Source organism: Triticum urartu, chromosome 6A (assembly GCF_056163025.1).
Source record: "Triticum urartu cultivar PI428250 chromosome 6A, HENAU_Tu73, whole genome shotgun sequence".
NCBI classification, from domain to species: Eukaryota; Viridiplantae; Streptophyta; class Magnoliopsida; order Poales; family Poaceae; genus Triticum; species Triticum urartu.
This window is the reverse complement of record NC_141878.1, coordinates 93,736,723-93,747,217: the sequence shown is the minus strand read 5'-3', so window position 1 is coordinate 93,747,217 and position 10,495 is coordinate 93,736,723. Positions and strand designations below refer to the sequence as shown.

General features: G+C 46.7%; 2 protein-coding genes across 2 annotated transcripts; both read right to left on the bottom strand.

Moving 5' to 3' along the window:
• Positions 1-1,253: 1,253 nt before the first annotated feature.
• On the bottom strand, positions 1,254-2,498 carry LOC147964178 (protein FAR1-RELATED SEQUENCE 5-like). Its single transcript, XM_087529868.1, has one exon. The coding sequence runs from the start codon at positions 2,445-2,447 to the stop codon at positions 1,254-1,256; it is 1,194 nt and encodes a 397-aa protein (XP_087385994.1). The 5' UTR covers positions 2,448-2,498.
• Positions 2,499-2,593: 95 nt separating this feature from the next.
• On the bottom strand, positions 2,594-3,920 carry LOC147964177 (protein FAR1-RELATED SEQUENCE 11-like). The gene is made up of 3 exons (XM_087528968.1): positions 3,666-3,920; positions 3,516-3,581; positions 2,594-3,430 (listed from the first exon to the last, which is right to left on the bottom strand). Exons 1-3 carry the CDS (start codon positions 3,885-3,887, stop codon positions 2,717-2,719), a joined length of 1,002 nt encoding a protein of 333 aa, XP_087385094.1. The 5' UTR covers positions 3,888-3,920; the 3' UTR covers positions 2,594-2,716.
• Positions 3,921-10,495: the final 6,575 nt, after the last annotated feature.

Sequence of the window (10,495 nt, the reverse complement as noted above, 5' to 3'; positions counted from 1 at the left end):
ATATATGTTAAGCTGCTATGTGCTATATGCTTATGTGATGATGATGCCGCCGTCTGCTGGCTCGTAGAGTTTCATATAAATGGAGGCAGACGGCTGGCTTTATGTGCAATATTATTATGTGATGATAATGCCAGCCGCCGTTTGTTGGTTCTTAGATGCACATATAAATGCAGGCGGACGCCTCCTCGTTTGCTAAAAAAATTTGACTAGAAAAAAAACAGCCCGACCTTCCCTTGTGGACCCAGGGACTGTGCATCCAACCAAAATCTAGCCGACAGGCGACTCGGGCGGTCGATGCGGACCCCACAAGGGCCCACAAGTAGGCCAACGGGGCTGACAAGGAGCTTGAACAGAGGAGTTCGAGAGAAACAGCCGACGCGGCTATTTAAGCCGGTCGGTGCGCCCTTCCGTTGGCGAGGTGGGATTAAATAAGGCGATGCGGTCGACGCAACGCTGACGAGGCTCCATTTCTTGCAACGTCGCCGCCCGGCCCATGTCGGCCCAGTACGACAGGGCCAGCCTCGCCCCTCCCCGGCCCAGTCATCGTCGTCTGGCGCGCCCGACGAAGGAGTTTAGTCCCACCTCGGAAGCTTACGGGGGTGAGGACCAGCTTAAATATGCCGGCGTGCTACACAGGTCGAACTCCTCTGCTAGTACTGCTTGAAATCGCCGCCCTGTTGGACCCGGCTGCTGGGCCCTTGATGGGCTTTATATGGACCTCCCGAGTCGCCTCGTTGGCTTGATTTGGGTTGGGAATATAGCCCAACTTGCGGTCCAGCAGCCGGTCGGGCATTTTTTTGCACAACGACGGTCGGCTATGTTTTTTTGCACAACGACGGTCGGCCATGTTTTTTGCAACAGGTACAGTAACAAAAATGCAGCATATTAAAACTGTGAACTCTTTCACATAGCAGTACAAATAAGATGGCAATTCATTAAACAAATATGATGTGTCATATCACATATGTTCACATAAGTATTTTCATCACACATAAATAAATCGAGACATAAAGTTTTCTGCCACACAAGTACGAACAAGAAACAACATAGTTTATTCGGACTAGACTCATGCGACTATTTTTATTCTTCCAACATAGCAAGATGCTTCTCTACGCCCAATTCCTGAACATAACATAAAAATATGGGTGAGAAAATATAGTTTGTAAAACCGAAGTACCAACATAACAAAAAATAATAAGGTAGCATCTTACTTCTGGTTTTTTCAACATGTAGCCTTGTTATGACCTGGTAGACTACACAGACTGCACAAAGGACCACTTTTTTTTCTCTGTAAAATCTTTTGGCCTACCATTCTTTGTAACATCGGGGGCCCCCTTTGACCGCCCCTTCTTAGGTGCACCCTTCGTCGAAACTTTCTCAGGATCACCAATACCAGGCTCAACTTGTTGCGCTTGACTTGCCTCCTTCTTAAGCTTAGCATACCTTCTACTTCCTATAAGTTCCTCCTCTGGTATCTTTTTCTGCGCTATTATGTTGTCTAGACACTTCATCAACTCGTCAAACAAGAAGGGATCATTTGCTGCAACATGAGCTGCCTCTGCGGTTTTTATGCTTATTTGACTATACCGGTCTCTCTCTAATGGCCCTGACCAACCCCATCCAAACATATCACTCTTCCGCTGCACAGGCAATCCATCTCTCGCATTTTTTGACAACCGATGAAGGACACAACACTTTGGTATTTCAGTTATGCTCAGATGATGGAGAACAAAAAGAATGTGTTTGCATGGCAGGCCTTTCCGAACCATCCTAAGACAACTGCATGTTATAGTTTCTTCTGAGTTACCTGGTTCATAAACAACATTATACATGAACTTGTGGTTATCCTTCCATGTCACCATATATGTCTGGCGCTCAATTCCCACGAGCGTCTCAAATATCTCCAGCTGACCCATCTTGTGCAAATCATCTTGCAGGATGTAAAAATTAGCAGGTGTGAATACTTTGGCGGCATGCTCCTCAAGTGCCTTATATTCAGTAACCGACGGTGGTTCTTTTTGGTGTGCCTCACAGTCATCGTACGCCTCATTCTCACGCAGGCGAACTATACAGTTCTCATAATGCACAACCAAATTAACTATTGTCATACCGTAGTCCAGGTGTAGGTGAAGGCAGGAGTTGAGGCTTTCGCTTCTCTGGTTACTTCGCATACCAAGGAAAAAACCATCGGAAAGATATGAAGCTGCCCAAAGTCTCTTCTTCCTGTACATCCTGTCAAGCCACTCTTTAGTTCTATCCGTCTTCCACTTATTATAGAAAGCGGTCCATCTCTGCTCAAAGTTCGCTTGAGAGGTGGCATAGTATAGGAGCGATCTGAACTCATCCAGTGACTTGTAATGCAGGTGCCTTTGCATATTTTTCTCGATATGCCAGGAGCAAAGACGATGGAAAACATCTGAAAGCACAGTCCGAATAGCCCGGATCATTGCAGCGTCACCATCTGTGATTATTGACTTTGGCTTCACCTGGCAGTTTGCCTTCATAAATGTTTGTAGCAGCCACACATATGTCCCTTCCGTCTCGTCAGCAATTATGGCACATCCAAACACTGTGGTGCAATGGTGGTTGTTAACTCCGACAAAGGGGACGAACGGCATACCATATCTGTTCATCTTATACGTGCTATCAAACACAACCACATCTCCGTAGTCCTGATAGTCCCTCCGTGACTGTGCATCACAGCAAAACATACTCTTCAGTCGCCCTTCCTTGTCACGCACATACTCAAAAAAAACTCAGGGTCCTTCTCCTTCTTGCTCCTCATAATGCCAACTGCCGTCTCTGCGTCACCTTTTGCTATGAGCTTCATTTTTTCTCTGCAACAAAGATTGTAAATATCCCTCCTGATAAGCCCGCACTTATCGTACGAACCGTATCTGCTGATAAAGTTGTCCATTATTATATGCTTTCTTATCCCGGCAGCTTCCAACGCCAATATCTCTGCCCTCGTGCCTTCTCCAATCCGTCTGTGAGACCACAGAAAACAAACCTCGTCGGGCCTAGCCATCGCGTGGTTGTGATCATCCACGAATGACGCGACAAACCAAACACCATGTTCTCTGTCCAGCTTCACCACCATATGTGCACCGCAATCGCAACGAGTCTCCGGTCTAAGCCTGCGCTTGCGGCCCTCCATGGTTATAAACTTGCCCTGCCTTCTACCTGCCCTGGAGCAAAGAAATCTCCGGTACCGTATCATTCCTGAAGCACCTCGTTTGACTTTCTGTTTTCTGATGCTAAACCCGTTCTCTTTGGCGTGATTGTTATAGAATATGTATGCATCACCTTGCGACCGAAAGGTCATAGCCATCACCTTCCAATGTGTATCCACCATTTGCTGCTGCCTTCGAGCCTCCTCAATGTCGATCTCCCCCTCATCGTGATCACCGCTAATACCATCTGACTCCTCCTACAAAATTCATATGAAAATGTATATGTTAACTACTATCATTTAATTCATAATATTCATCGATGTACAACATCTATCTACGAACCTGACTCAAGTTATCCGCGAATGATTCCTGTAAACTATTTTCCACATTGTCAACATCCACATCTTCCTGCAAATTTGTATACATAGAGAAATAGTTAGCCATGCCATACATTGCAGGTTCAAAGATGAAATCAAAATATACGGCACTTACGTTTTCACTATTTGCGCCATGTTCATTATGATCAAAATCCTCCGGAGGCAAGATATCAAATGACGACACGGAATCGTTGTCGCTGTTGTCATCATCTTCATTAAAAATATCGTTATCATTCCGAGTCGCCTTATTAGTACCATTATCATCCCCCGTCAATGCGGTTTGTTCATCCATGGCAACACGCCTAACTGACCAAACTGCATAACATTGTGAATTCATCACGTGTTAAGTTTGTACTGTGGATCATGCCCAACTGCAACTCTATCTGCCTACAACATGCGGTCGTCCAGGGAGGCGCTGCTGTGACGGCATGTTTACTCAACCATAAACCCTAGATCACTATGTGTGACTCATATTATTTAGCATGCTAGGTTTAGACGAGGAGATTAGATGGCAAACCTTCGGCCGTGGAGTAGACAGCGGCGACGTGCAACACGAGGGTTAGATGGAAGACGGCAGTGACGTGGAAGACGAGGGCCGCGGTGTAGACGTCGCCGACGTAGGTCGACGCAGGGCCGGATCCGCGGCGTGCGGACGACAGCGCGGTCAGTCGCAGCCGACAAGCCGTCCGATGGCGACGTGCAAGACGAGGGTTAGATGGAAGACGATGGCGACGTGGAAGACGAGGGCCGCGGTGTAGACGTCGGCGGCGTAGGTCGACGCGGGACGGATCCGCGGCGACGTTCAGATGCGGTGTCGGATGGGGTTTAGTCGGCGGCGATCGCACAGTTAGAAACTGGGCGTGATCGACGTGCGTGAACGTCGGGCGGGCGAGAAGATCGTGCAGCTGACTTTTTTCCTCTACACGTGCGGCGGTTTTTTTTATTCGTCAAGGTATACGGACGTCGGTCTATACCGTATGATAGGAGATGGGCATACGTTTCTTCCGTATGACCATTATGCCCTTCTACGTTTTGTTAAGGGGGGGGGGGGGGGGGGGTCTACCGAAGCAAGCCCCTAATGAGAAAACAATGCACAAAGCGCTATTGTATCATAAAGTTCACTTTCAAAGCATCTTTGGTTTGTGAAATTTCTCCCCAAATCCCGTTGGAGCAGACGTGTGATCCCTGTAAATTTCCTGCCAGCGACAACAAAGAGACCTTTCAACATCTCACAAGAGCCATAACGGAGGATATACACAAATAATATGACAAGAAACTCATGCCTATCCTATCCTCCCCACATTGGCCGCAAGAGAGGAGAGAGCGCTTGGAAATCATCGAACTCGATCGTGAGCTGGCGTCGAGGCTGATGACAGGGTGGTGGACGAAGCTGCGTACGATCAAAATGAGAAGGTACGGTCGAAGCGAACGGCGAGAGGTACGGATGGCACTAGGATTAGGTGGCCGCCCACCACGGACTCTGTATTAAAACAAGTACGACCTGGGTGATTCTTGATATCTTTCCAGCTCTTTGCTCGATCTCTGCTGTCGTGCTTCTGTGTCATGCGTTCGCGCCGTCTTCAGTTCCGGCGTTGAGAAGTACAGTATGATATAGAACATAATCCAGATTTCAGATTCATGTGGCTGATCTCATCGGCTAGATGAAACGAGAATACATACATTCTTAAAAAAACGAAACCTTAGGCTCTATCCGTTAATTTGAAAAATAAATAGATAACCTGGTCGGTTAATTAGCCGGAAACATGATGAAAACCGTTACAACATGTCCAAAATCGAGGCATCAACGGCTGGTCTAGGCACGCGCATGCACCCACAGGCACCGTAGAAGTTATATGCAAGAGTCATCGTGGTCACGTCCCCTCGAGCAAGCATTCCGACTTTGCCACATCAAACCATCCATGAGATCGCTACCAAAACAGATGCCCAAAGTCCTCTTGAGGTTCAATCTAAGCACATCCGGCTCCTCAGATAGGTGGATAGGCTTCAAACATGAGTGATTGACAAAAAACTATCACTTTAGAGATTACCGTCCCACAGAACTACCGCTTTTTAAAAACTGACTGAAAACTACCAAAATTTTCTAATTTTGTGACTAAAAACTACCACTTCCAGAAAATGACCGGTTTAGATGATATAAACACGTTTATGACATGCTGGACCTACCAGTCAGGGCTGACGTGGCGAAAAAGTCAACTCCGTTTATTTTGACTGTCAAGTTGACCATTATTACAGGTGGGGCCCGCATGTCAGTCTAACATTTTTTTTCTAAATATCCAATCTTAGTCCCAAGGTAATTCCCGACCCCGCACCATCGCTCGATCCGGCCAGCGAGGCAGCCGCTGGCCACCGAAGCCACGGGATCCGGCGAGGACCCGCCTGTCCATATCCCGGCGAGGCAGCCACTAGCCGCTGGAGCCATAGGATCCGGCGAGTACCCGCGCGTCCATGTCCCGGTTAGGCCGCCGCTGGCCGCCAGAGCCACGGGATCCGGCGAGCACCCACCCGTCCATGTCCGGCGAGGCAGCCGCCGGCGCCTTGGAATCCGGCGACCACCCGCCCCTCCATCTCCTGGCTAGGAAGCCGCCATCATCGCGGGATCTGGCGAGTAGGTGATGTCGCCAGTACCGCCACCCCGGCCGCCCGAGATCCTGACCGACACGCCCTTCTCGAACGAGCCGAGCGCGTGGCTCTGGATGCTGCTGCCGTCCGCCGCCTACCCTTCGAGCAGATCTCCTTCTAGGGCGATGGCAGGGGGAGGGCCAAGGTCGTCCTCGGCGTCGGCCAGACGGCGGGGCGTGCCCAGGCGACGAAGTCGGAGCTGAAGACTGCGAGCGCCGGCAATAGAGGGCGGGGAGGTGACTCACAGGTCCACACAAGGTGTTCGAAGAAATGACAAAGGGAGGAGGAAGAAGAAGGAGGTTGCTGCTGACGTGCAGGCCCCACCTGTAATAACAGTCCACTAAACGGAGTTGACTTTTTCGCCACGTCAGCCCTGACGGGTGGGTCCAGCATGTCATAAACGTGTTTATGTCATCTAAACCGGTCATTTTCTGGAAGTGGTAGTTTTAGTCACAAAATTAAAAAAAATTGGTAGTTTTCGGTCAGTTTTTTAAAAGTGATAGTTCTGTGGGATGGTAACCCCTAAAGTGGTAGTTTTTTGTCAATCACTCTTCAAACATACTACAATTGGAGAATTTGTTATAAACAATATACACCGGTTTTATTGTACATATATCAGCTATTATTGGTGTGATGTCATAATTATTCTACAAATATTATTTTGCTGGTAATGTATAACGTTTATGGAGTCATCGATGGTGTGTGTTCATATGCGTTCTTCAATAATTTTGGTCGGATTAACTTATTTGTTAGGGAATGAAATAATTTTGGCTGTGTGCATCTCATGATGCAGAGGCCAGGGTTATCCCCTTTTCAGAAAACATAACTTATTTGTTAGGGAATGAATATTCATTTAGCTATAGATGTACTAGCAATATTTCCCAACAGTTTTGCTGTTTGAATTTTCCGCATATTCTAGAAAAGCATGACCATGGATGCCTAAGCTAAGAGTTGAGGAATCCATCTTTCAGAAAGGGAGAAAAAAGTGTGGTATTTGTTTTAAGTTCACCGACTAATGTCACCTAGTCTAATGGTATGCTGTTTTAAGGTGTGTTTTCAAGTTCTCCTATTTACAAAATACATCGTAATTAACTAGCTTGTTTAATACATAGTAGTACCAGGACCAAATCATATAAGTTATCTCTACCATTCGGCATGAGTGGTGAGCTATCTAAAAAATAATTACTCAGGGCGACGCTACACGTCGACTAATGGATAACTGAGAAAAATCATCCGCCCCTGACCATTTTGCATGGACCCGCTAATGACCGTCCGATATGCCTACATGAGCAGTGGTGTTGTACTGCTTTCTGCAACAGAGGTCTTGCTACAAAAAGCTTCTGTAACAGAAGTCCTGTTGCACAAATATGTCTTGTTGCATATTTCTTTTGCAAGGTTTTTTTACGAGGCTAAAACATGGCCCTATCGCAAAAAGAGCCTTGTTGCAATTGCGACAAGCCCTTGTTTCTCCTTCCATCGGGTTGCTCCTGAGCCATCCGATCAAAAATAAATTGGACGGCCACGGACGAGGACATCAGTGCAAGGGATCCGTCAGGTGGTAGAAGGCATTTTCCTTACAAAAATTATGCAGAACCAATGCACAATGTGTGACTATAGTACTATAGAATTCATGAGAATGGCATTTTGGCTCTCAGCCTCCATGGATGCCAATTTTTTGAAAAAATCAAAAATCAAAATTTTTTATTTCAAAAAAATCTGAAAAAATTGTACATGTAAACAAGGATGTGAGGCATATGTGTGTAAAATTTCAGGATGAAATACGTTGAAATGCAACCTGTCCAAAAAAGACAAATTCATGGTCACGGAGAATGAATAGTATCATGTGTTAAATAACCTAGATTTGATTGATTTATTTATTTGCACAACCCTCATTTCAACATATTTCGTCTTGAAAATTTACAAACTTGTGCACTGTGCCTTCATTTAAACATATGAATTTTCATGAATTTTATATTTGGAGGCCTCCATAGAGCTCGCCCCCCAAAAGCAATTTCCGAGAATCCATCACTTATAAAGCATCTTTGGTTTATGGAAAATATACCAAATGCCTAAAACAGATCAGATCCATGTAAATTTCTAGCCAACAACAACGAAGAGACCTTTCAACATCTCACAAGGATCATAACGGAGGATCTGCACAAACAATATGACAAGAAACTCGTTTCTACCCTATCCTATACTGGCTGAGAACGCGTGGAAATCATCGAAGTCGTGAGTTGGCGGCGACGCTGATGACAGGGTGGCCGGAAGGGTGTACGATCGAAAAGAGATTAATTATTCTATTGGGCAAAAAATATTGTAGAATATTAAAACATGTTTTTTCTTGGAGGAAGGGACGGAAGGTACGGCCGAAAGAATGGCAAGAAGTACGGATGGCACAAGGATTAGGTGGCCAGCCACCACTCTATTTTAATACAAGTCTTTGTGATTCTTGGTATCTTTCCACGTCTTACTCGATCAGTCTTGGTGATCTCTGCTGTCCTGCTATTCTTTCCGAGTCATGTGTTCACGCCCATCTTTCCCGCGTTCTGAAATACTCCAGGTTTCTAGTGTGCCAGAGGTTCCAAAATTTTGATGCTGCATGGTCTGCAGATAGGCACTTCATCCTTCTGAGAGTTATTCATGAGAAACCATCATAGTTGGTGCTAGAGTAATAACTTGATATCAGATTTATGCTAGGACACAAAATACTATAGAAACTGCGCTAAACGAGTGATAGATCACACTGATTCTCGGATAAGCTCGCGCAAACAGTGAAACAGGTGGATTTGGCCCACCCTGTCGGACTGATGTGGCAAAGACCAAGCACAAAAAAAATAGTTTGACCACGTAGACCCCACCCATCAGCAAGTGCAAAATCATCTTCCTCCCCGTCTCTCCACAATACATCGAGCAACTTGTGGGCAGCCGGACTCCCGCGGCTAGAGGCACCATCTAGGTGGTGGTAGGGGAGGGGGTGGGCACGCGCGCCGTGAGGCCTCGAAGGCCGCCGCTGCTTCCGTCGGAGTGGATGCCCGAGCATATGTGTCCGTGCGAGCCGAGACCTCAATGGCCACCATGGCCATGGCAGCCGCTCTGCTCGAGATAGGCCGGGTCTGTGCCATCATGTTGCCTACATGGGGCTGCATGCCCCTAGCTGTGGCACGCACGCACGCCTGCTGCTACAACAGGAGAGGCCGGGCGCGTGCGTGGCGGCGTGCTGGTGTGACTGCTCGAGGGCGGGTAGAGGCGTGCAACGACGACCCTGGGCGCAGTGCAGGAGCGCGCAAGGGACGACCTCAGCACTGCGGCGGAGCTCCTTGACGAGCCGACACAATGTTGAGCGTGAACAGCCCAAGCCCACTGTCGCGTGCACAACTGCAGAAGATCACCATGGGTGCCTCCCAAGCTTCTCCCTTCCGTGGTTACCAGTCAGCTCCCCGATGCGTCGCCGTGCGGCCTCACTTGGTCGTGGAGGCGAGCAGACGAGATTTCCAGGCGCCCATAGCCTGTTTGTTGAAATGCCCAGGAGAAAAATAGACGGAGAAGTAAAAAACTGAAGAAGAAAAGATAAAACGCTTGAGTCATTGACAGGGGGCCGTTGTCCAACTCAGCACAATGTCCACACAAGCACTCCACGTCAGCCCGACAAGTGGGCCTAACTTGTCAATTTTGTTGTCCTCGCGAGTTTATCAGACAATCAATGCTCTCTATTATTCGTCAGGCACAAATTTGATGGTTTCTTGTGACATGCCTCATATGTGGTACTAAGTTGTTATTCTAGGCTCAAGTGTGGTGATTCTAGGTAAAGAACTCTCCTTTTGACCTTAAGCACAGTTTAAGTCTAAAGGCCAACCCCCTCCCTTTCTTCAAACCTTCTTTGTGTAGTTGTATTACTAGAGGATGGCAATTTTATTTATAAGAGTGTGGCACTTCTCTATAATAGGGTGGCTTTTTTTCATTATTGTGAGGATGGCATTTCTATCATTAGAGATGGCATTTTTATTAATAAGAGCATGACATTTTTTTTAATAATAGGTTTGGCATTTTTATTATTGTGAGGACGACATTTTTATTATTTTAAAAGGATTTCATTTTTAATTTGAGAGGTGGCATTTGTTAAAACTGCCACTTCTTTGAACACAAGTTTTTTGGATGGGGGCTAAGAACATGGCAACTTTTGTGGCATGTTTTTTTCACTCTTCTGATTCTTGTTCATGGCATTTTCTAAAGATAAATAAGTTTACTGGGCTTTTGGGCCAATTTTGTACGCCATGGCCCTCCCCGCTGGCGAACTGGAGAAAC

Bases quoted from the DNA above. Each gene is read 5' to 3' on its own strand.
- LOC147964178 (XM_087529868.1), bottom strand. From the start codon at position 2,447: ATGATCCGGGCTATTCGGACTGTGCTTTCAGATGTTTTCCATCGTCTT.
- LOC147964177 (XM_087528968.1), bottom strand. From the start codon at position 3,887: ATGAATTCACAATGTTATGCAGTTTGGTCAGTTAGGCGTGTTGCCATG. The intron at 3,582-3,665 runs GTAAGTGCCGTA...ACAAATTTGCAG, and splicing joins ATGGCGCAAATAGTGAAAAC to GAAGATGTGGATGTTGACAA. The intron at 3,431-3,515 runs GTTCGTAGATAG...TGAATTTTGTAG, and splicing joins TCGCGGATAACTTGAGTCAG to GAGGAGTCAGATGGTATTAG.